Source organism: Amia ocellicauda, chromosome 3 (genome assembly GCF_036373705.1).
Source record: "Amia ocellicauda isolate fAmiCal2 chromosome 3, fAmiCal2.hap1, whole genome shotgun sequence".
NCBI lineage: Eukaryota > Metazoa > Chordata > Actinopteri > Amiiformes > Amiidae > Amia > Amia ocellicauda.
In genome coordinates this window covers 2,546,390-2,573,358 of record NC_089852.1, presented here as the reverse complement: position 1 = coordinate 2,573,358, position 26,969 = coordinate 2,546,390, and the positions used below count along the sequence as shown (strand labels likewise).

General features: G+C 44.0%; 2 protein-coding genes across 2 annotated transcripts in view; both read right to left on the bottom strand.

The window, feature by feature from the left end:
* bsna (bassoon presynaptic cytomatrix protein a) overlaps positions 1–11,435 on the bottom strand; it is a gene marked incomplete at its 3' end in the record, with an annotated part of 41,005 nt that extends 29,570 nt beyond the window's left edge. Inside the window, exons 1-2 of the mRNA XM_066699874.1 lie at positions 11,364–11,435; positions 9,377–9,454 (exon numbers count right to left, since the gene is read on the bottom strand). Coding sequence (XP_066555971.1) covers positions 9,377–9,454; positions 11,364–11,435 — 150 coding nt within the window. The remainder of the gene's footprint in view (positions 1–9,376; positions 9,455–11,363) is intronic.
* Positions 11,436–13,934: 2,499 nt separating this feature from the next.
* LOC136746955 (protein bassoon-like) overlaps positions 13,935–26,969 on the bottom strand; it is a 79,710-nt gene continuing 66,675 nt past the window's right edge. Inside the window, exon 5 of the mRNA XM_066699864.1 lies at positions 13,935–14,006. Coding sequence (XP_066555961.1) covers positions 13,935–14,006 — 72 coding nt within the window. The remainder of the gene's footprint in view (positions 14,007–26,969) is intronic.

Genomic DNA, 26,969 nt, shown 5'->3' with positions numbered 1-26,969 from the left:
GTCCCGGGGGACCGTAAGTCAGTCCTGAGGAAATCCGTCAGCGCTGGCGAATGGTGGTGCAGTGCCACTATCTGATAAGGAAGAGATTGAGAGGTATCTGCATTTGGGACGTATCCAATAACCCACGATTTAGGGCTCTGTGTTAATCTCACTGAACAGGATTATCTCTCTCTCTCTCTCTGTTTCTCTTTCCCTCCAAGTCCACAACACGGTTGATTAAAGATATTTATACAGGATAGCCCTTTCATGCTCTTCATGCATTTAACCAAGTTCAGCCACTTCATCTAGCAGGTGAGGTGAAGTAGCTACAAGTCAAACCTACCGTAGCTGGTATTAAAACACTGCATTTTTACTTTCTTTTAGATTTCTAAGAAGTAATTATTCGATGCCGTGGCTAAACAGAGCTGTGTTGACGTTTGATGACTGGGGGAGGTTGAGGGCAAATCGTACACTGATTATAACACATTTTTAAGCACATATCCAATAGATCACAATGCTCAGAGTTACCGGACGGACATCTTCCAACGAAATACCTAAATACTGTCCGGGTGGCAAATCTATCTCAGGAGGATAACACCCAATCACAGACGGCTTGCTTTGCAGCTGCAGACAATCAATTGATTTAACAATCAATCTGCAGCTGCGTTTTTTGCCTGACAGAGTTCGATGCATTTTAAAAAGGAAGGTGAACCCAACAATGGCACGGGTCGCACAACTACGCTCCTCCGAACTGCCCGGCCAGCACTTCCTTATTCAGTCTCTGCCAGTCAACTGTCACTCAGGCAGCAGTGTGTGTGTGTGTGTGTGTGTGTGTGTGTATCGGTGTGTGTGTGTGTGTGTGTGTGTGTGTATCAGTGTGTGTGTGTGTGTGTGAGAGTGTTTGTGTGTGCATATGTGTGTGTGTGTGTGTGTGCATGTGAGTGAGAGTGTGTGTGTGCGTGTGTGTGTGTGTGTGTGTGTGTGTGTGTGTGTGTGTGTGTGTGTGTGTGCGTGTGTGTGTGTGTGGATGGAAGGGGGCCATTAAACAGGGAATTAAACCCATGTTGTAAAACGCACGGCTCTGCACATCGGAGAGATGCTTTAACACTTTACTGCCACTGCGCAGCCCGAGGAGACAGGAAAGCTGATGCTGCTTTTCCTTATAAAAGTGTGGAACAGCTCCCTGAATGGTGGACGGCGGTGATTTAAATGGCTTGTGGTACAAAGAGAAGATGCTTTCAGTGAAACAGTGACTTTACACACACTCGAACACCTCTTTTAAAAGCACAACCATCTGACGTTCTGGGTCGAATTGTGTTTGTCGAGAGCCCTGCTGCAATGCTTTTCTAAAATACGAGGTGGGGTTTCTTCTCCATCGACAGAGACACAAAAACAGCTCAACACAGAAACAGCCAGCGCAACGGGATCGCACGAGCGAGAGACGTGGAAATTCAGGCCAGATATGTGACTTGCCATGTTTTTCCCTACAATAACTACATGGTACGAGTCCAGTACACTTCCACATTGTACACAACATCATATCCACTCCGGTGTGCACATTCATCAGTCTTCGGAAAGCAATAAGCGGCTATAATCAGCGCACACACTTTGATCTATGTTCACGGTAAAGGAAAAGTAAGTCCAATTACCAAGTGACCCTGGGCGATGCAAGCTGCATGTTCCTCTATAAATAAACACAAAATAAATAAATTAAAATGTTGGAATTTTGATTGTTTTTTATTTCTCCATCTAATAACTCTCAACAATACACACATTAATCAGATTACAAAGGGGGTGTTATTAGGAGATAAATGGGCACAGCTGAAATGATCTGAAAACCAAGTCAATGAGAACTCATAAAGAACAATAATCGAATAGATTACACCCAGGAATATCGCTTTGTCGCCCTGAAAGGATTGTCATTCTTTTCTCTTTCGTCTGCGCGTGTGTTGAACACGGAGCCGTGCTGGGAGTCTAATGAGCCATTCAGAACTACTTATTTATGGAAAAAGTAACATTTAGGTACTTGAAACGAACTGAGCTGCAATTTTGCATGTTTAACCAGTGCTGTGCTTTTGGTTTTCAGGATATTTGCTGCAATAAGAGTCTGTGATAATGGCTCTGAATCGTATACAAACCAAGCAGGAATCTAATCATTTGAGGACAGTTATACACCAGCGAGTGAGGGGGGTAATACAAGCATGTTTATGGGCATACAGCCATTGTTTATGAGTATCATTAAAAACAAATCCATAATTCATGCCCTAGTTAGCTATGATTTTGTTTCGATTACTTGTGAAGATCAGCACAGCTCAATCTGAAACCTCAAATCATAAGCACCTTTTGTCTGCTTATCACTTCTATGTGCACCACATTGACTGCATCTGGTACTGTGTTTTAGTCCCTATTCTAATTATCACAATTATGATTGGTACTCTGTGTAGCCCATTGATCCTCTACAGTCGATCCACTACAATTAACTCAATTATTGGCTACCACAGACACTGGCTTATTTGAATAATACTAGGTTTCACAACTCGTCTCAGCCAGCCTCACTCAACGCCAGGAGCGTACCCAGTTACACCAAGTATCTGGGTCAGTCAGCTTGACATTTTCAATGGGGACACATTAGTCTGGACACCGTCCAAGTCCACAACAGGTAAACCTCCGAAGGGTGCCGAGAGATAAGGCCTGGATTCTCTATACCCATCTTCCTCTACAGTGAGCTCATTCTCTGTTTCTGCAGTTGCATCACAATTAGCAGGTTTGAAATCGATTAAGGATGACGACAATATCATATTAAACATAATCAAAGAAGGAAATAGATCCACACTTCTTTCTTTTGCCTGGTTATTTCAATAACCAACTGCAGACACATTGAACAGACTTGTAAAGCCCGTTAAAGAGGAGGCTCTGTTGTGCTTTACCAATGAAGAAACTGTCCCACTCCCCCATGTGTGTGAAAAAAGATTATGCCTTTTTGAGAGATGATACGTGTCTCTACATTACCCTTCAGTGTACCTTACGTTACCTCACTGTGAAGCAGTACATCTAATCCACAGCACCTCAGAGGGTTATCTGAGACAGAGATGGGGCACTGCACCAGGAAGAGACTGGCTTCCGATCAGGCAAAAGAGCCAGGCTCTCTCAGTGGCAAAGACAGGCACACCGTTGTACCAGATCAGAGCCCTTACGTATCCACAAGCCTGTTTTATACATCATTCATACATTTACCACAGATACTAGCTACTTGACCACCACTGCTGCTGAGGGAAAGTAAAAGTGCTCTTTATCATTTTCATTCGGCAGTTGCAGCTTTCCAGGTGACCATCTGATAGCGTGACTTTTGTACCAGCATTGACATGCGTCCGTGTGTGGCAAAAGAGCACCGGAAAAGACCACGGTGCCCGGGCCTCCGTCGCCCACCAATCGCACCGCAGCTCTGGGGTCCAGGGCTCTCCCTGCTAAAGGAGTGATGGACCCGTCACGTTCCCTCATTCCCCGCCTGCTCCTTACAGCTTTTATTAATCCTGCTTTCCATGCACAGCGCAGCCCTCGATATTTCATCAGCAGTCCATCTGCGGTACACACTATCGAGAGAAAGCTCTGGTCCCTATCTCCTCGAAGCACGCCGGCACCTCATAACAAGGAGCAAATAAAGAAGTCGACACGGGCACAGACACAGTGTGGATATAAATACCGCAGATTGTTATTCTGGTCACTGACGTAGAGACGCGAGAGGTGCGTTTGTTGTAAGGGCATTCACGTAAAGGATTACGCTGTAGTCTTACAAACGGTTCCTCGGTGACGCACTCTTCAGTTATTGGGGTACTTTTTTTCACATTCACAGCACAATTTATAATTTTCCCCCCTGTGCCATTAGTTAGATGCAAGCTCTATGTGCACGCTGTAGTCATGGGGGGAAAAAGGCACCGGTGTCAAAATACTTTGCCACGCGTTGGTGCTGTGTAGTCGGGCTACAGGCGAGTACGGTACACAATCTATTTTACTTTTACATCCTGATACTCGGGCTACTAAGGAAGCTAGCCTTCTAGAGATGAAAGGAAATCATGATTGCATCCATTTAGACGATGCTATGCAATGTAATATTCGTACGCAACATTTACTGCACAAAGTAATCAACCTCATGCATGTCGGGAGTAAGTTCCTCGCCCATGATGGGACCTGGCCAGTCTGACCTATGTTATGGAGATGTCTTATTTAATATGTTGGTGGTTTCAAGGTTTCAACTTCACTCAGCTGGGGTCAAAGCATTTAGCGGGTATACCCCTCCATGTGAAACCTTCTTAAAGTTGATGGTAAGAATGCCAACCCCATTAAGATGCCTCCCATCCAAAGTGAACACACCTCCTTTGAATGCACCTTCTGTTTTTCCTGGTTGTCTTATAACACAGGTGTAGTTGTGAACGTCTGTAGAGGGCTCGGAGAAATCAGTCCCAAAGAACAGATGTGTTGTTGTTATAGTTGCAGTTGTCAATCTGCATCGCCGATTATCTACAAGGGGACCCATCCTATTAGACACAGGATTCACCTCAAAACACTTCCCTTTTGCTTGAAACATTTCCCTGGCAGCTCCAGTGTGTTTCTCCCCCAGCGCCGAGTGCGCACTGTCCCGGGGGGCTGCACTGACTCTTGTCAAGTCACTGCAGCTCCTGAACACACTGACGAGAGGTGTGCAGTCAAAGGGACGAAGGCGCTCGCCTCCAGACAGCTGCAACATGCAAATGTTTCGGTAGCGTTAATACTCTGGTTCGACCAACTGTCATTGTGTTAGCATCCCTCCTTTATTTTCTTCCTTTTTCTAAGCAAAGAGGAACAGACGATATTGCCTATTCATTCTGTGTGTCCAATGTTTTTTTTTCTTGTGGATGTAGCAGGTTCAGTCACAACTGGATATGGTTACTAGCACCGGGAGGAGCCATAACTGCAGGTAGTGTTTTCACAAAGCACACAAAGACGTCACTTCATTGACGTTGTTTCCTACGTGCGGACAGCGTTCGCTTGAGTCTGTAGACGCACTAAGGTGCTTTTAATGTCAAGAGAGTGTCAAGTGTGACTTGGGGGTATTTGAATGAGCTGGCAGTGGAGGGATTAATCATGGATCATAACCTCTGGAGAGCAGGTGAAGTGCTTGCTGGGAAGAGTGGCACACCTGAAGGAGAGGCGATTACCGGAAAGCCTTTTTGAGAATGGAGTTCATCCGCACGACTGTGATGCTTTCTTCTAATTGATTTGCGGGATGGAAAATAAAAGTCATCGTAATAAAGCAGAGGACAGGTTGGCAAAGGAGCAGATAAAGAAGTGAAGTTATACAGTTGACTACGCAGGGGACAGCTACACTACAGGGGAACAGTAGAATATCGTGGTGTCTTTTTTATATATTTTTTTTAATCAGAACATGGATTTCAGTTAAGATGCATAATACGTTGGGACTTTGTTGCCGCGGTGAAAATGATAGACTCGCTTGCATCCCAGAAGAAGACAGTTAAGTGCACAGTATCCGCTGTAAATTACCACCCTCGTATCTGGTACTTGAGGCCCTGTTTCTCCACGCAGCAACGTCTCTCCCGCACTGATCTCTCAAATATCCTGTGTATTCAGGCTTTTGAGAAGAGTGTTTATGGGTTCTCTCTCTCTCTCTCTCTCTCTCTCTCTCTCTCTATTTAGATCTATTTGAAACCGAGAGGGGCTCTGACACTTAATTTGGCGTGTCTGTTACCAGCTGTGCGATGAGGACTTGCTTCCCCTCTACTCCCGGGCGGTGCGTGTGATCCTAATGGTGGAGACTCATCTCGCTCGCGATTGAGAGCTGTGAAACACACAGTCAAAGGGCAAAGAAAAAGCTGTTGTGCCTTTGAAAGATCTCAAGTACTACTAACACCAACACCGCAAGAAAAAGATGAGACACCACTTGTTTTTTCAGTGACGTTTCACTCTGGAGGGGAACGCAAATGTGTATGTGTTATATCAATGATACATCTTTTACATATACCCACAATGCATTTGGGATACATTTTCATATCCAGTCCCATCACAACCACAGACAGACAGCAGTGGAGAGTGAGAACTGCTTAATTTGTTCTAATTATGAAATGAGATCAAGTTTGCGTGATTCATAGAATATCCGAGTGATCATGTAAAGCTACAACAATGTTGCTCAACAATCACGGATTATGAAAGGGGATTGTGGGTCTTGTGTCTTAAAGAACTCAGCCGATTCTCACTCCTCATGTAGTTCTTGTGTAGAAAATTGCTTTTAAATGTTGTACATTATTTAGAATACACAAAGAAGATGTTTCAATTAGGTCTCGGACTGGTCTAGCTCGTTATCGTCCTAACTTCGCTCTGAAGCACCCTCTGCAAAGTCCCTCTGAGGACAAGGGGGCTGGGAGGGACCTCGGCTGCCTCATCATGGTGGAGTCAGGGGAGTGGGGGGGCGGGGGGGCGGGGGTTCGCACGTTTAGGCAGCTGTGATGTAATCCAGCACACAGACATTGTGCAGGATTGTGGAATAACAGCTTGTCATCTGACATTAAAAGTCTGTTGTTGTTCTTCTTTTCTCCCAGGGCAGTACAGCAAATGTATTTCTCTTTTTCTTTGTTTCAGTTGTTTACCACTTCTGTCCGTCTGTGTTAGACTCACGCTGGAGTGAGCCATCACCAACCGGAAAGGTTCTCTGCCCCACGTCCCGAAGACACGGCTGCACGTGCCCTTTACCGAAGGCGAGTGGGTTATTAGGTGATACCTTAATTCCACCCACGATGCAAAGCAATGTTGTTTTTTTCTAAACATTTTTTACGAAGGATGAAAAGTGCTAAATGACTCAGGCACCGGGACCTGCGACTTCCCATCGTAGAGACCATCCCAATCCGGCTGAATGTTTTCTCTCCACTTCAGAGTTCGCTGCCCAAAAGGTTCCCTCCTCTCGCCTTCTCTGCTGGGCTTATTTCCCTGCCCTGTGCCCACCATCGTGCCCACTTCCCTTGCCTTCATTCCCCTGCCCTGTTCCTGCAACCGCAACAGAGACCCATTCAGATTCAGGCAAACAAAAACAAAAACAGCACCATCCATCTCTGACTATAATGGAGCTCCACTTCGCTGGTAAAACAGTATCCTTCAGATTATCAACATTTTTCACTGGACAGTGCTGTCCCGAGAGCCGTGGATCGAGGGTCGCCGAATCCATGCTTCACATCCCACTGACTCACTGTGGGACCTTGAAGAAAATATATGACCTCTTTCTATATCACTGCACCCAGCCATAAACCATGTCCCTAGCTGAAGGAAGGATTCACAGAAGCAGCCCAGTCTTTTCAATAGTACAGGGGGTGCACAGTGCACACCAAGGCACAGTATGAAATGAAATAGGTGAGTATTGCAAATCCCTTAATTCTAGATACAGTGTGATATGCTTTATTGATCCGACATGCTAAGTTTGACTGCCGTTGGAATACATTCATATCTTCACACTCCCTCACTGTCATAATTACTACGAAGCTCTCCAGAATACAAACGCTGCCCACAGGCTTGTAGTTATATAATCAATATAGATTTACACTGGATACACACACACAAAAAAGGGTTTGGGTGTGATCTCCAATGCCAAAAAATGATATATTAGTAAACGTATACCACTCAAGATGTCAGGATAAATCAACCAAAACAAATACTGAGATGAATCAGTAAATAGTGCCATATAAAGACACCCAGTGTGAGCGAATGTTATTCATCGCCCTGGCACTGAGACAGTTTACATCTGGAGAAGTGTCCCTTCATGGCTGTAGCTGAAATTATCATTTAAACGTTGTCCCATAAACAATTTGTTTTACAATAGTCTGGCACGTCAATATGGGCTCATCACAGACGCCATCCACTTGTAACTCGACCAAAATCAGGCTGACATCAGGACAAAGGCATCCGATTCAACACCGAACAGATGTTTCAGTAAACACGGCTCCCAGCCCTGCCTGGTAGATTCCACACAAAGCTGACTTTTAGTTCCTGAACGCGGCCTCCATGTCGGATTCCAGCTGATTAAGCCGTTGCATGTAATTCATTTACCGCTCCATCTTTACAGCGCAAGTCACCGCGACAGAGTGCAGCTCCTTCTCCCGATAAATAATAAATGGCCGAAGGAAAATAAAGTGGTTCATGTTTTAAATAGGCTGCGGTGGAACAAGCAGAAGATTTGTAGGCCCAACTCGAGCTTTTAGACTTGGAGATGACCTCATCTGAATGATTTTTAAATAGAGACACTTAAGTTCTGCCACCAAGGAGCCTCACCCCCTCCCCACATTCACTTTCTCTCTCTCCAGACCTCCCTGCCTAGCGCTCACCCTCTCTCAGGTCTCTGCATATCATTTAAGTCTGTTTTCCTATCTGGCACTGGTCCCGGATGGGTCTGGTATTAGAGATCTGATTTACAGCTGTAATCTCCACTCTCCCCATTGGGTGACTCTCTCTGCTGCCTCTTCTCTCTCTCCAGTTTTGTTTTTCTTACGTCTTTTGACCACACAGAAAGATATGCTGGCCGACTGACAATCCTCAGCAGGTCGTCTCTTATTCTTCCCTTTATTTACCGCCACCGCAGACCAGTCAACATCTGTGTGCGCAGCTCAGACCGGATCCGAAAGCCATCCCTGGTGTCTTACAGAGCTTTGGCATCACAGAAGCCCTTTAAGAAATGTCAAAACACAGAAAGCATGGCAGCAAAGCCTTCCTTCAGTCACGTAATGTAAAACAAAGTGAATCGCTAACTGAAGTGACCCTAGAGGATATGTTGACTCGACCCCAGGGAAGACAGGCCCTGGTTCTTTAAAACAGGCTGAAAAATACCTCAGAAACACGGCGGATGAGTGCTAAGAGTGTGGATTACTGCGGTACATGTGCCCGTTGAAGTGAAGAGGCCAGGAATTACTAATAAATGATGGTTTATGAATCTGCAAAAGCCACACTGTGCTGCTTCCATAGGAGTAATTTGCGAATGAAAAGGTGGAGGCTGGTGTTATCCTTTAACAGAATCACGGTGATCATTTTCAAGTAAAGCGAAAAAGTTTAATTAACCCAAAGCCGTAAAAACGAATGTACCGAGTTAAGGAGTCCCCTCGGCCTCGCTAACGATGCTGCGTGGGAACCTGAGTGTGGAGAGAAAGTTTCCCAGGCCACCGCAAAACAAAAAGAAAGAGAAAGGCATAAAAAGCCCTTGCATAACTACTCAATCGCACATTCATTCCCACCTCCAACAAAAGACATTTCTGAGGTGTAAATTATAGGCTTTGTAGAGAAAGAAATAAATGTAATCACACGCTATTATCACTCGAGCGCATTGATAATTATTACGAGCTTTTCATGGCGATACGTGGGCTCGGACTCCCACTCGCGCACTGCCAGCACGGTGCCGGCTCTCGGGTCTGCGGCTGATTGCGTCCCCGCGCTGAGAGGAGCCGCGGTTATTCTGCAACAGACATCCACGGCAGCGGCACATATAAATGACTGCGCTGGCTGCAGCTGGATTTTTCTAGTTTTCAGTACCCTGTTCCACAAGGCAGTCTTCTCTCTCTCCCTCTCGCTCTCTCTCTCTCCCTCTCTCGCTCTCTCCATCAGTCACACACACATGCACAATCACACACACACCCCTTGCATCCTTTCTTCAGCACCATCTCTCCCTCCCTGTTTTTTCGCTCTCGTTCTCTCTGTCTCTCTCACTATTTATATAAGGCTCAGTATATGAAATCTGCTAATTTACACCATCACAGATACAGGGTAAAATTTCAACATTAAAATCTATGTATAGCAACTCATGACACCGAAGACGAACATAAAGTATAAACACAGAACTGAAATACCCTCCGGGCACAACATAATGCACTGGAAACCATGCCCAAGTCCCAGGAGCGGACCACACAACAGCACATGTCTGATACACACACACGGGGGGGGGGGTCCACATAAAAACAAAGGCAGGGCGACCAGAACACGGATCAGATCATGAGAAATGCCAACACGTATGCTGCAACGTCATTTTTTTATTTGTTTTACGCTTTCACGTGGGAGAATAGCCTGCATTTTCCAGAAGCTTCAGAGTTTGTTTGTGTGTGTGTGTGTGTGAGAGAGAGAGAGTATCGGTGTGTGTGTGTGTGTGTTTGTGCGAGGCGTGCCTGATGCATGCACCAAGTGTCAGTTCACACCGCTCAGTGAATGCCTGGGACCCGGGAGAAAAGCCGCAGCATTCACAATCATCCGATCGTTTGCCGCCAGACTTTTACTCAGCCAGATGGGCCGATTGGACGTTTTTTCACTGTCGCCAGTGATCGCCAGCAAGCAGGATTGGATGCCATTCACACCAGCTGACGACTGGGCTGTAATTTGTGCAAAAGGTCACTCTGTACCCAAGCTCAGCAGCACCGCCTGCCTGGTAGTTTCTCTTTCTTAGAGTTTCTACAAAGCTCCTTTCCAGGCTGCGTGTGCTCAACAAATTGCTTTCCACTGAAGTCGATCTCAACATGACCTCCTGCAAACTAATTGCTGATCCTGAAACTGGCCCTGCTCGGCATCACAAGCCCAAAGATTGCGACTGCAGCAGCGCCATGATATATCTCCAAAACAGCTGCTCCACTTTCCTGCTGTTTACTGATATAAATATGAATCTGAGAATTACTGCCTGTAGGCAAAAAAAAAATGGAATCAAAAGCTGATCTCATCAAATCTGAAATGCTTAGAAGAAGAAAAAAAGTTTGTCTTGCCAGAATCTGGAGTGCGGCATTCAAGGGAAGAAGAAAAAAAGATTAGATGAGATAAAAGATCTCAGGATATTAATGTACCTCCTTTCTCAGGAGGATGTGATGCCAAAATAGAGGGTTGAAGAGTCCATGACACAATTAGATACCTGAAGGAAAATTAAAATGACATACATTACTAATTTAAGGAATTCTTTGTATGTGTTTTATATTTAAAAAATACCGACAACCTAAACAAAGTGTGCAACATTTCTCTCACAGCTTAATCTCCTGTTTTAAAACTACCCTGCAAAATCACAGAATAAAGTTGGACTACACTAACTACACTAACATCCCCGTGTATCCGGCAAAAGACACCCTAAGATAATCCACACCCCTCTCTCCTGATGCAGAGACGTGAAGCCCCCAACAGCAAGAGGGACATGTCTGCATATCAGTTAAATGGTTTCTGCAGAAATGCTTCTACACGGAAACATTGTTGAACACAGAGAGGCGATAACTGTGCCACCGCCTGGTTAACCTCCGGCTGAGGACACTTCTGGTCTCCAGGGAAGGTGCTGATTAAAGTAATAATATTTTTTTCTTTATAAGTCAAGTGTTTTCTTCTGTTCTCTTCCTTCCCTGTACCTTATAAGACATTGCCGGCAGCCAGTGCAGCGTAGTTATCAGACGATTCCCATAGCCGGCGATCTTGGCCATGGTGCACACAGGTGTCTCGCTGATTGGTGTGTCAACAAGATGGGGGCAGCAGAGGGTGTCTTGGCAAACAGCAGCCACAGAGAGGAAGTCTCTCAGGAGAGTGAACTGCTCACGACTATGAATTATGAACTAGGAGTGACCAGGACAAGCATCGTCCCAGTGTCACACGGCTGCGCTCTCCTGGCCTCAGTGGTTCATCACAACGTGGAGAAACAACAGGGTAGAGAAGATCAAGAGCTTTGAAAAGGTCAGCAAATACGAGCTCTACTTTTCCACATGGATACAGACTGAATCTGGTCTGAGGGAGTTTTAACAAGTTCTGGCGAGCCATTGAGAGAGTGGCTCAGATTTTGGGAGAGGAGAGGAGGAGAGAGGAGGAGGGGAGGGAGAGAGAGAGAGGAGGGAAGAGAGGGTGAGAAAAATGAGGGATCAGTTCAGAAACCAGAAATGCGCTGACCACTGAACACAGTAACGGTAAGTCAAGATGATTCAATGAATTGTCTACACTCTCATAAACACAATTCACACAATTCCAGCTGGGAGATCTTTGCTCGGGAGTTCAGTTTTGTAGCCTGTGTCCTGTGTCCTTCTAGCGATGCACATGTAGGAGAAGGCAGAAGATGAATGAAAGAAAAGACAGACGGAAACAAGACAGGGATGAAAGTCAGTCATTCGCTCGCTCTGAAGAAAGCCTGTCTGCGATGACTCAGCCCCGAGGTGCTGCCACCCATTTGTACTTCATAATTCAAACGGATTATGATAATGACAAACACGGCAGAGAGGCATGTTACGATCACAGTCGGTGAAGGAGATGTCCACGAGTGAGTGATTCATCTCCCGCCTTGTCTTCAACACTGCCGTAATATTTACCAACGGTTTACAGAGGTACTCTTCAGAGCCCGACCGTTGTACCCAGGTCGTGTGCTGACCGAGACACGCTGTACCGACATAAAATACATACCAAGACCCAAACAGCCTCACACGGCAAACTGAGAGGGGGAGGGTAACTACAAGGTGAAAACTAGAGAACAGCATTCCTTAAGCCCAATTCACACTGAAATGCCAGCAAAATGAAGGCAACGTTTGCCTGGTTTTCTCTTGTTGCTTCCACATTCACACTGGCTTTGAATGCCGGAAATTTGCAGGATGTACCCATTCACACAGAAAACAGAGATTGCCGGCAAGAGCGCTGCAGCCTTGGGAACGAGACGCTACAGAAGCCTGTGGATTTGGGAGAGGAGACACGGAAAAGAGGAAAAGAGGAAAGAGCAAACGAAACGTCAATCTAGGGTGCATTTCTGCGCTATGACCAGTTCATCAGATTGTATGGTTGTGTGTTTTTGCGGTGTGGTCACTGGACCCAGTGATCAAAGATCATTTGAACCAGTGAACCCAGTATGAGACTCGGCTCTCTGTTCATGTTCGTGTAACAAAGACATTGTGGGGTCTTGACATATACTGCAGCAAAGTTAAATCAAAAATGTAAAATGTATGAGAAAAAAGCAAGACTTGATTGATTGCTCAAAACAACTTATTTAATTTTTCTTTTTTAAAGTTTGACATTACTGCCTTAAAATCGAATTAAATAACTAGAAACAAACTACCATCAATGTCACTATAATGCACGTTTGCCTGTATAGATCACAAGTTCTTGTTCAAAGGTGGCTTAACCTTGTCGTGTTGTGGTCGCAAAAATGCGCCCCTATTCTGATTGGTTACGTCAGTTAGCTGACGCACTGCGTCTACAACACAAGGACGTGACGCGTCATTCATTTTCCTGCTCCATTCACACAGACCCGTTGCTGGTATAAAAATGCTGGCAATAACCAATTCACACAGACTTTGCCGGCAACAAAATGCCACCAAAAGTCAGCAATTGTTTCAGTGTGAATGGAGTATTACAGAGCAGACACGATCTGTAAGTAATTCACCTCAGCGTTGAATTTTGATACGTCTATACGTGCATTTTATACATACATCCACTGAGTTGTATTTTAAAAAACGACGCCAAAAAAACATCATAGGAATCTCAGACCGGCCCTGCAGAAACTCTTGAGAAAAACGGAGTTCTTTGTCACTTGACTTGAACTCTCATTCTACGAGCATAGAGACTTTATGTGTTTGTTTTTTTAATATATTTAATTTGTCTAAAACTTGCCTCAGTGGTCCTGTGACCCCCACACCGGGGTGTCAGAGGTATGGGGGACGCTTCAGCACACACAGCCCTGCCATGCAATTCCATTTCCACCACTTATTTAAACCCAAACAGGTGACAGCAATTTCCATTAATACTAATTAACGAGCTGCTTCAAACAGCGTCCTGCAATTAAACGGATTATAAGGATGGCATGTTAAGTAACCCTGGTCTAGGATACATTTGAGACAGGTTTCGTGTTGGCACTGCTAACAGCCACTTGAGGCTTGTGCGATGAATGTACAAGTATTCATCAAGTTTCTCTAATCCCATTGACAGTCCTGCGCACGGCAGTCAGACCAGCTTTACACAAACTCCTCTCCATCGGCCGAGCCTCCCACTTGACTCTCAATCACCGTAACTCTCTCGTTCTGCTCCTGCATACGGCAAACAAACGAATAAAGAACTAAATCTACTCCCGTGGCCTGGCATGTCTAGGCAGAAAGCTACAGTGAGAGCTAACGTCAATGTCTGCAAGTTATGTTTGCTCTGGGGGTCTGGGCTATTATCTGCGCACGTGTTGTTTTTTTCACTTTTCTTTTATCTCAAACAAATTGTCACATTCCCGAAGGTTAGACGTTGGCTGCTGCAACAACTATCTGTGCTAATGTTGTTAAATATCACCATTTATCATGTTCAACAGCCAGCCCTTTGCGATGCATCCTAATCTTTCCTTTTGCTTTAGCAGACTGCAGGCCTGTGCTCCGTCACAAATTGGGAGCAGAGTTTAAGATTAATCCCATTCTTCTGCACTGCTTACTGTCCCATGTTTTAGTTCTTAAAAGCCAGCTACACTATCATGCCAACTGGCAGTCGTCAATCCCAGTTCAGCCACTCTGGGGATCAGAACTGTGGTTTAGACCCGCTCTTCATGCTTTTAATTAAAGGTTGTTGTTGTTTTTCACTATCAACCCATATCGATCCCCTGCTGGATGAAGGCTCCCCAAGATGTTTCCACTCATTTCGATCTAGAGCATCTCTTTTCCATCTTTCATGTGGTCTTCCTCAAGGTCTCGTTTCCTCTCTTGCATAAAGAGCTGTAACTAAGAACTGTTCGAGTTCACTTGGTGACACATCTGTGTTTACAGCGGCCGTTTCGCATGACGGTGAAGAACAGTCTGACTCAGACGACGTGTGCCTCTCGAACGCATCAGAGCATGTTCAGTTCACAGCCGCCCACCCTGCCCCAAAGTCTGGAGAGAGATGTGCATTTACTAGACACCTCATGAAGAACAGTGCATCAGTGTTAAACTCAAATGTTACCCCAGTGAGTCATCCTCATCAGCGCAGCCACTGCGTTTGGAAATTGATGTTTAAAAATGATAAATACACATTGTTGGCACATTCAGTGGAGCGGACGTGAAGCAATGAGCCCTGCAGATAACTTGAGTAAAAATGGCCGCTCTGTTACTGGCTTTGTTCTAAGTGTGCCGCAGCGCATCTGTAAAACTCTCTTCCTGTTCCCGTTGTAGTGACTTCGTCTAAACTTCTTTAAATTTGGGACTATTAATATTATGACACTTTTCACTCTTCTGAACACAACAGTGCACATTCTTAGCTATGTATGGCAACTATACTTCTAAAATAATGCTATATCTCATGATATCTCAATTGCTATTATCTGCACCAGCGATGGGATTTTTTCCTCATTGTTTGGGGAAATGGAAGAGTGGTTTTCAAAGCCCCGACCTCTTACTTCACATACTAATATAAACCCTTCCCTGCTTTCCCCGTCGCATCGGGACTGTGTCCAAAGCAGCGGAAACCCCCAGAGACGCCAAGGTGCTGAAATGGCTTTGGTGACCTAGTTAGAGGACACGTTCCCGAGTCCGAAGGGCATCGGGCAAACAGCATCTCCAAAAGGCCCGTTTAGAGCTCAATCGATCTCCCACCACTTAGAACAGGGAAGAGACCGGACATAAATGAACTCCTAACAGACACTTTGGCTCACAGACCTGCTGTCAGGAATTGGAAAGCAGGTGGGCACGAGTTTATCTTTCATACAGATAAGCCTTTGTGCCAAGGACCAAGAGGCTTTTAACTATTTCTCGAGATTGCAGCGATGGTGTAATCTGTTTCAGAAGCACTTGGAGACCTTAAATAAAGAATTCAGGGGCTGGGATTGGTATGAACCGGGTGATTTTTCTTCGCTGCCTGTCACGTGCTGGCCGCTGCTCCAGTTGGCTCAATGCCAGAGGCCGCTGTAGTGAAACCAACACAGATTGGTCTTTCTGCAGGAGTTGACAACCATGCATAAACACAGGATCCCACATCCCAGAAGATTCCTCCTGTCGAACGGCTTATTGGTAGACTTGGTCTTCATTATACCGCTAGTGCAGGGGCGGCTGCTTGTTGCATCGAAGAAAGTCTGGGAAATACCATCGTCTGCACCAAGGTGTATTCGGGTCACTGTTCTTCACAACGAATTCATATCCAGAAAGTTTCTCCAGAAAGAGCCCACAGTGCATCATTTGAGCTCAGAGAACCAATATTTTATTACGATGCCTGGCGATGCGCACCAATGAGACCATGCCATTATCGCAGCTCTGTTAAAGATCAGAAACGAATATATTAGATTTGGATATGCAGGAGGTCTGTGTCGATGGCTGTAATTGAGATGGGCCACAGTTCATTTGAATGCTATTTCAGATGACATATTCACATAGGGAAATGCAGAGACACGGCTTCGTTGCATTCCCTCCACTGATGAATTTAAACTGCTCGGCAATCCAGGATTATTACATTTCAGCGGCCTCAGAGAGACTTGTTCCTGCGTTATCTTGCAGAACCATTTTGCGGTGCTCCCATCAGGAACCTCAATAATCAGTTTTATGGATCTTAATCTGTAGCGTTCCCAACACAGCACATAGCATCTAAATTAGAAAGTCGTACTTGGCCATTTTCAGCAGAGTAGCTGGGCAAGTATTCAAAAACGCACACGAGGAATCTTGCAGATCTGCTTTCCAATAATGTACACTGCAGGCGACATAATTTGATGTACTACTGATAATTTGAGATCAGGTTTGCTTTCAGACGTCTCTGATAATTGCAAATAAACAAGTCCTCCAGTCCCACATGTCCCTACATGCAAACAATCACATGTGTAAAACAGAAAATGTGCCAAAACCTGAAGTAATAGGTATCCGCAAAATATTGGATTTACTCCTTTAAACACTGAAAGTGTGGTGATCCAAACTCACTTGTATAAAAAAACGTTTCCTTAAAAGCATTTTCACTGAATGGAGAGATGGCCGTGTTTACGCCAATGTAGAAGAGACAGAAGAGTTAGGCCTGATTGAGCACAGTGATATCTAAGGATCCCCCCCACCACTTAAATCAGGATATCAAGCAAAGGCTGAAAGAGATGTATCTGGATCATTTTGGTTTCCCTCTCTCTCTCTCTATCTCTCTCGCTGGTTACTCTAGCTAATAAAGACAGGTCTTTGAGAGAGATGGATCAATGACAACAAAGCTGGCCGTGGGGATCTGCCAGCTCGTGGACTCAGGTGTGTTTTATTGGACACTTATTTCAATATTGATTCGCCAACATCGGCTCAGCAGTACCAGGCTTCCTTCCTGCTTCAGAGCGTGTGCTCGACTGTGGGGTTAGCTTTAATTATCTAGTGTTTGACAGACTGCGAGCCGAGCTAATAAACACTTATGGAGCGGACAGGCTATTTCGAGAAACACTCGACAAGCATGCAGAGGAATTCACAGAGTAAAAAAAATGTGCCTTAGGGAAAAGGAGAAAAAAAAAAGGAAAGGAAAGCCAATGCGAAAAATGGGTCAAATCACTTCCAGTACACCACACGTAACGGACCCGGAGTTCACAGGATTTCGGCACTCTCTCGAAAAGACAAACTTGCTGAGAAATATGTGAGAGCGACTGTAGATTGGGGTCCAGACTATATAGTCCATCATATTCTGAGTACTTTGTGGATGCCACCCCGACAGAGATGAAGATACGTCAATTGGAGGACGGTGGGAATGGAAGCAGTGGCCGAATTGCCACCTATTGTCCCATATTTATGAGACCTTAAAAAAGTGTTTAATTGAGTTTTGTTCGCTTCACTTGAACCCTGGAAGGTTTAGGTGGCTGTGCTTGTCTTTGTGATGATGGGAACACAGCTGAAATTAAGTCAGTGGCGGTAAATATTCTTTTACATCGCAACTCTGTATGGCCAGTCACTTCCACACCGGGCAGTTCACCTCCATTCACCCTGTACAGCCTCCTTAATCCACAGGGCGCTCAGAGCATGTGACTCCACTGGTGTGCTCTCATGGCACAGAGAGGTAGGCCCGGCCAGCAGAGGAATCTTTTTATTGTATTTCCTATGTGTCATAATCACTGAGTAGTCTTCAGACAGGACTCGGAACAAGATTAAATAACTGTAGGATCCTGGAGCCTTTATCTGCACACCTCCTTCTCCATTCCCGGACATCATTTCCCAGATACTTTTGTTTTTCTTTGTTCCTTCTACAGTAATGGAACAGAAATCAGAAAAGGGTAATTTCCCGCAACATGTGCGTCGCTGCACATTGTCTCTGTGCATACAGTGTCTCACCCTGCTGTATCATTTTCATTACCTCTCCCCGCTGAGAGAATCTCAACTCTCCTATTCAGGGAGTATATAAAGGTTTTTAATTCCCCAGGTCTGGCATTCAAGGGCTTCTCTTAAGCCTCCCACTTTATTAAGTTAACGATAAAGCAGTCGAAACCCTCTTCTTTCGGTTTCTGTCCATATCTTCCAACTGAAAGCATTGGGATTTGGGTCACACGGGGCGAGGAGAACGGACAGGGGTCCGTGTGTAGGAAACACAACACAGTTCCACTCCCCCCCCAGCCCCAGCGCTGTTGATATAATTTGGATTGGAAACATTCGCACTTTGACCTTCATATAAAGATGTCTTCAGTAAGACACGGTAGATCATAAAACATGCATTATTTCAGTGCAAGGCAAAGCTGCCGGCTGCATCGCATTGTTAATATTTCACATCCCCTGCACCGGCTGCCAAATGTGAACAGTTGGGAGGGAAAAAAACATAAAAGTGTTGTACACTTCAAAACAACTCTTCTATTCTTTTGGCTAATGATGTCAAGTTTACTGTTTGAAAGCTGTCCAAAATGTACACCAGCCCAGGTCCATGTATTTTGATATATGTTTTTGTTCTCTTAGATCTAAAGATGGTCAATTAGAGAAGAATATCCTTGTGCGAACATCAGATGCTATGTCACAAACCACCAAACCAGTGCTGCAGACCGGATCTGAGTGGTCTCGGCCTCGTCCCAGACCCAACCCGGACCCGACCCTGTCTGGACTCGGTCTTGGAATCGGACTCAGCACCTCGACTCGATGTTTCGGCCGAGACCTGGCCGAGACCGCAGAACGGGATCTGTCAATATTTCACGCAATTTCATTTTTTGTACATGCAGTACTACAATGCCTCTCTATCTGTTATAATTTAACATAATATACAGTACAACTAGCAAAGCAGGTTATTATTACATAGTAAAATGACAATACAGTTCATTAAATAACACACAAAATCTAGTGCTTGTCAAGTTCCTGCTGCGTAACTTGCGTAGAGAACTGCTGCTCTGCTACTCGTCTGTCTGTTGTACAGTTTTCTTCATGTTCCATTTTATTTTGTTAAAGTTTCCCAGCTCCCTCTCATTCTGTGTCTAGATCACTTTTAATTAAATCATTAGGCTACATTCGGTAGTTCAGTTGTAAATGCTAAATCCGTAGCTACACTGAATAACAATATATTTATCATCAACGAAGCAAAGTCACTTTAAATGCGGTGCTCATGTATGTACTGCTGTTCTTTTTCCTCTCTGTTGGCTGTAATGTCAGAGTGCATCTACTTTGGACCTGCCTTGATGCTGCAGGATAGAGTTCTGTATTAAATGACTGAAATTCTGTATTACACTTCATTTCCTTGTGAAATACTGTATTAATGCACACATAGGTCAGTATTTAATTTCAATATTGGAGCCATTTGACAGTATTAAGAACTGCTTGCTTTTGCAATCTGTCCATTTACAAACACATAATGTAGGTGCATAAAACAGAAAATGTTGCTTAAAATGATGCTGTTTGAAGTCCCTGTCTTTTTGCAATGTATGGCGTCTTATCATCTTCTCACTTCATATATTCATTTGTGGAGCGCTTTAACATCTGCATTGGTTTAATAACAACTATGCCATGTACTAATCATAGACCCATTATTCGGTTCACATTTACTTGTCTAAATATGAATTATCCAGAGAAAGATTAACATCAACTTTCTGAACCCATTATGAAGGGCATTTCCACATATATTTGATCAAATACAGATTACATAATGTGGAATAAAGATGTGGATTTTTAAATGTAGTATTATGTAGTGGTGGTGTTTAAGAAGTATTTAAGAAGTAGTAATTATTCTCATTTATACTATCCACATATTGGCTTAAAAAAAAGTTGTGGTCTCGAGGTCTCGGCTCGGACTTGGACCCTCGAGGACTCGGTCTCGACTCGGACTCAGTGGTCTTGACTACAGCACTGCTCCAAACCAAACAATATATTTAAATAATGCCCCACATAGCTCTCCCCCTACATTTCTTTATTTCAGGCTTTAAAGGCTTCACAACCAATGACTGTTCAAAGTGTTTTGCCTCAATGTTTGTTCAACAATGTTTTTACCTTCACAGTAAAAATAGAAAAGAAAACACCAATCAAACCTACAACAACACAGGAGTGCGATTTCCACAATAAAGAGCCACTCAATCGACTCATGTTTGGGCCATTGCCTTCCCACGACACGCTGTTTGATGCAGCGCGCCTTCCCCCAAGCTCAAAAATTAAAAGTGCATTAACTTTTTAACTCTCGATTTTGCTTGTATCACAGCCAATCTGCGGATGGAGAATAACTAACATCTCTTCTATGCTGTACACCAAGCGGAGCCTTAATAGCATCAACATTAAATGAATAAAAGCTAAATAAAAGCTCTCCCTGGAGCCTGGCCTGCCTGCTGTAGTTAACAGACATGTGAGCATGAGAAATCTCAGTCAGTTCCCTCAGCTGCCATGATCTTGTCAACGTGTTGTCCCAAAAACGACAGACAAAAACATTCTATCCACGATAAGGTTCTCATTTCACTACTGCAGTACATGTTCAATACAACATACACAGACAAAACAAACTAGATTAAACCTACTGTTTAATGTACCATTTAACTAATACCACACAATTGTTTTCGGTACACACAAATCAAAACTTTCACCTACCCACAAATCACAAACGCCAAATTTGTACCCAGTCACAGATTGATTTATTGTCACTTTCTACAATTAATAAATAAAGACATGATCTGGTCCACGTTTGTAACCTCGTGGTCAGCTTGGGGTTTTGCTGCTACACCGTGGAGCTGAACATACCGCTTGCCTTAAGATAAATGGTGGAAGATCGTTACATGCACCACTAGCTACTTCAGCCATTTGTGTGTTACTCGTCTCCTGTCTTTCTTTCAATATTTCATTGCTTTCAAAACTACAGCAGAGTGAGATTTTAAATAAATAAACAGCTCCACTGCCTCTCTCTCTTTCACAGTCCTGATTTTCAGTTTGAAGGGAGATGGGCATGGGGAACGGATTGCATAGTTTCTATTATTGATATTCTGGGGCTGCTGCCATGCAAAATTATGTTACCATCCATTAATAAGGAATACAACGTCTATTTTCAGAGTCCGTACAGTTCTCCGGGTTGTGAGAGTCTGAGCCACACACACAGAAAAAACAAGAGCAACAAAAGTTATCTCCAACATCATGATGTCAGAGCCATTTTCCGTCCTCAGACAAAAAGATTGCAATTACCAAAATGGGCTTCATCTTCCAGCACATTCTGAGAAATGTCTTTTAAGGAGCTGACGACAGTGGCACAAAAATATCCACCTGGAAACGACTGGGCTTGCTTTCTGGCAAGTGACTCATAGCAGTCACTAGATGTATAATCAAGATGCAAATTGAAGATGTTGGTTTATAATGAAACATTTCCCCCGTAAAATGGTAACCACTGAACTGAAACGGTGCCCGGGATTCTGCTGCGTCTGTATCTCCAAGCATGCATTATCAGCCTCTCTATAGATATGCAGAGGGAAAGAAAAATGGAAGGTAAGGTAAGGGCAGAAAACGGCCATTAGAGAGCAGAAGCACATGTCTGGTCAGCGCAGTCGACGGACAGTGTGTCGTTCTGGTGACTCTCTCCCCAGTCTGGCACTGAGAGCGAGTCAGGCATTCAGCTCAGTGAACCAACTTTTCACTATTTTGGAGGGGCGGGAATGAAACTCGCGGCTCTACGTACCAAACCTTCGCTTCAGCTTGCTTGGGGCCCTTTAAAGGAGCTCCTTACCAATTACCAATGTTCCCAACTAATTTCAAACGCCGGGAAGGATGCGAGTCACATGGGAGAGAATCCTTGTTTGCCAACGTCTTGTGGATGGACTGGACTAGACTTAAACATCCATCAACGGTCATAATCTCACAACTTCAGTTTCACTGCATCATTTTCCTCTGAGCGGTTTGGATTGTCTTCTTTTCGCCATTCCTGGACATAAACAGCCTCGTCCTAGTGTCATTTGGGAGACGGTAGAAAGACTTAAAAAGCCCCATGCTCAGTTAATTATTTAAATGTTTATTCAACCCTTTGACTCACCTCGCTTAAAAAAAAATCCCCCAAAACAGCCAGCACATTCAATATCTAATTAGATTAATTCAATACCTTTTTGACAAACACTATTATACGGCAATCATAAGCCACAATGCTGCATCACTTGTATGAAGAAATAAATAAATAATACAAATAAGCTGTTTAAGTGTTCATTATTCAGCTAATGGAGCAGAGATTTCATTTCCGGACGTCCAATTATCTATCTCATAGAGTTTTAGAAAGTTGGTAATTTATTCTGAGCTTTTTATTTTCTGTCACTTTCTCTTTTTATAATAATGTGCTATTAGCTAGCCTTCGACACAAGATGCACATGCCGTGGATCGCCCACTGTGACTGGATGGTGATGGTTGTGCAGCCCAACAAGCCTGGGCTGACTCCACCGCAGTGTTTCTGAGCCCCTCACTCCGACAGACATCTGTAGGTGGCGACAATCCAGACAGGAAGCTGTTACAGCTGTTCAACACTTCCCTGTCTATTTTCAGTGGCTTGATCTTGAGTTTTATTAATAGGACTCATTTATCTGTGGCAGATTTGGCAGCGTCGCTCTGTCACATATGTATGAGTTCCCGGCCGTGTAACGCAGACATATGCACGAGTTGACATCACACATGCATGATCAAGGAATCCTCCCTGGGCCCTGGGTAACGGTAAAGCACATCGTCCTTTGAGGGTGATGAGATTGTGTTTGTTTTCATGGGCACGTTTGGAAAATAGTGAAGCGGGCCCCACGTTAGAAGCACAAGAACAGATGTTTGATATGAACTTTCAATTACAATACACTTTATTTTATTAACCAAAGCTTTTAAATAACCATACATCCTTTTAAAGGTGCTTTAGAAATGTACATTATGTATACTATGTTATAAACACAACAGAGAGCAAAACCCCATCTCCCACAGATGACATACAAGTCCAAAACCAAATTCAGGGCTCATTATTCAAAGCTTAAAGAGGGACTAAAGCTGAGGCTTTGAGATTTGATATTTAAGAAAGACCTGGTACACCAGCGGGTACAAAATTACCATAGTTTTCTTGTGGGAGTTGGTCTATAGATTGGAAGCCCTGTCCCAAATATAGTACATCTGTAGTCCCGTGAGGAGACTCTAGGAGGTGCACAGTTAAAGTTTTATACAGTCACACACAGCTCCTCTTTCCTATATTCCATAACAGGGAATTTCTATTTCCTCAAACCGCTTCTCACAGGCATCGTTTCCCGGATCGTGCCGTCAGCAAACAAAAGCTCTGGAGTGATCTCCCCCTTCCTCCCAAATATGTTTTTTGTTAATTTTCCCTGCTAATCTCTGTAAACACTGCAAAATCATCTCTTGGAGGAGGAAGTGTAGAGCCGAGCGGAGAGGAGAGTTTACAGCTCCGTCTCCTCGCCGCCTTTGCTTGGACTCGTTTCCGTTCAGCTCTCAGGGCGCCGAAAATGAGTTCCTCCACGGGGGTCTAACTCATCTCGTCAAAAACCGAGAGCCATTGAGGGACAGGTAGGTGGTGTGCCAAGGTCTGCTCATGCAATAATCTCCATCCCAACGTCTGTGCGGATGCCGTTTGAGTGTCCTGACTGCTGGTGGCACCCACGGCAGCGAGATACGCAACACAATATCCGTCAACAGAAAATGAGCATGCACAGATATGTTCAGCTGAAGAAATTGGACTGACAGGAGCGTGGCCTGCTGCGAACAACAATCAGGTGGCCGGATGCGCGAAAACTTCATTTCTGATTATGCTGATGCAATTATATTAGCCAGTGACATATCCCAAAACTGATTTAAGCCACAAACAAATCAGGTAAGCAACTGAAAATAAGAGCGGGTGCTGTTTATTAAGGAACAATAAAAATTCAAATGTGTTTGTTTTTCTCATTAAGGAACAATACACATTATCAGTGTTGCTAACAGGGCACAGCAGCGAGACGCGTCTGAACTCATCCCCAATCACCGCACCGCGAGGCATTACAGTGACAGGGGTGCTAAGTGAAGTTACCTGGCTAGAAGATTAGCGCACAGTCTAATGAGCAGGAAAGGGGATTAATACACACACTAATGAGAAGATTACACAAAACAATTGCTTCTTACACATCCTTGATTAAAGTTATTAGATAGCAAACAAAACACACAAAAAATTATGAAAATTCTGTCCTTGAATAAATCACAGTTCACTGGAGAAATTAGCCTGTTGGTTAGTTTCCAAACCTGCCTGACTTTCCCACCTACACACGGCAGGTTGTGTTACTTTTGCTCAGAGGAACCAGACAATGGGACGACAAGGTGTTATTGATTCCAACTAAATGCCGTTTCAGAACAAACCAGGGGGAACAGAAGTACGGGCTGTTTTGGCCGCGTCCAAGGGAGGTTTCTGTGTGAAGCGTGGAACGGCACATCCAGGCGTACTGCAAATAATTATAACACAGAGTGGTTCCTTGGGGTGTGCGGCTCTGCTTACGCAAGAGACCGGGGCAGACCGCATCGTATGAGTGACGTCGAGGACTCTGGGGTGCATCGTTCAATGCGTAACATAATTCAGAATAAATGGTTTAAAAAGTAGTAATTGTCTGCCTAAGCCATTATTATGCAGTGACTCTGCATTTGGAAAAGAGCCCTTCCTCGCCTGAGTCACCGTTTCGCTCCGGCCCACTTCCTCAGTGCAGGCAGCCCGGTGTACTGACAGGACCAGGGAAGAAAACCACATGACTAGCACAAGGTAATGCAGGTGGAGCTACACAGGACAATACCTCCTTCTGATTGGCTGGGAACATTCTCAGAGCAGCACGCTACACCTCCGTAATAATGGTTTCCAAAACATAAAAGGCAGATAAATCGAGTGGACAACGTTCTGTAAGACTGCAGTAAAACACATGGGGCTGTGAACTTGACTGGAATAATGACTCATTAAAAACGCCAAAATATAATTAATTAATTGATTTAAAACAGATGGGACCAGAAGATAAAAATGCATTGATAAAACAAAAAACAGCATAAAGGCCCATGACAGCGTGCTGGGTGTGGTGCATGAAGGCAGGGGCCTTATAAAGACTGTTAGATGCAGCTAATTCATTGATTACGGTCAAGGGTGCTGAGAATTAAGTTCCTCCACGGGCATGATCGTTTGGCTGCATTTGAAGATAGTGGAGAAGCCCGGTACTGCACCACAACTTCTCTTACAATTAAATGATGCAACAAAATGATGGATCAGTCCATTGCCTCCACCTTAGGACAGTCTAGTCTTCGTAGTCGGGGATTCGGCTCCCTTTGGAAAATGATAGAGCGTACTCAATGATCTCAAGTTAGCACAGAAAAAGATGGAAAACACCAAGCTAGGCCATATGTTGATCGGATATACTGTGGTCTCTTTCTGTTCATAAAATAGAAATATATTTGCTAAACCTTATGTTCATATACTTGTGTTCCAGGTGGAATTTGACTCCCTAATCAATTTCTATACCGATGTCTTCCTACTGATCTGTGATCGTATTCCTCATGATCGCAAAGCTTCATATCAATCACGTTTTTTTTAGCCTTTTTGATGCGACTGCACTTCCGCACAGCGGTAATTAAAACAGTGCAAAATCGACATTCCCGTGCCCACAGAGTCGGAGGTGCTAGCTTTATCATCAACTTTAATTTCCTGCTGTGAATCACTTCTCATGTTTAGTTGCTGCCACTCTCTCTCCGGCCCAACTCTGATCTCACATCATCGCAAACTCCGGTTCTGGGGTCAAAACGGGCACAGAAAGAACAGATTTAAACTTAAATGTTATTATTATTTGCTTCATAAATCACTAAGGTGTTGTAAAGAGTGATGGATCCAAACAGCAACTTAAACACGAATTGTATTTTAAAAGGATAATTCAAATGTTACCTAAACTACTGATAAAGTCAAAGTAATTTAAAATATGCTTAAAGACAATAAAAAATAAAAAATAAACATCCTTTTAATCCCGAATGTCCACTTTTATACTAACAGTTGCGCAGGGTAGCAAATCTTTAACTGCAACAAATTTAAGCTATAGTCATTAGATTTTCAATCAACACTGTAAATGCAATAAAGTAGTTATTCATAAAGCTCAGTGAATCAATATCAGCCAGGTTCTGATCCACACGCTTCCAATAATATAACTCGGTAACATCGCATAACAAATTATCTGAGCTGTGAACAAATCTGGTAGGATTTATTTTTTCAAACATCTGCAACAAATTATTCACCTTGGCTACGAAACGCTGGAAAAACAAGTGTGAAGATTGGGAGGCAAACTGAGACGCTTCAGAAACAGAGAACATCCAGTGTGTGAATTAAACAGGGCCATTGAAAACTCACTCTCCCTTCTCGTGTTTACTGCACGACCGCACAGTACCACCATTTTGTTTCATGAGGTATTATTTTATGGTGTAACCGTTTCCTGCCCAACATAAACCTAAATAATTAAAGCGCTGATGTCATAAGTCACATAATTGTAGTGGTTTTAGTAAGTCCCAGGATACACCGATGAAGAAGCAACAAGTTTATTACAGAAAACATAAATACAGGTTAACCCGGAGCTCTCCTCTCACATGAAGTGAAGAAAAGAACTAAGGATGTGAGTTGGAGAAGCCTTTTTGTATCTTCAGAGACAATGGGTTACAGTC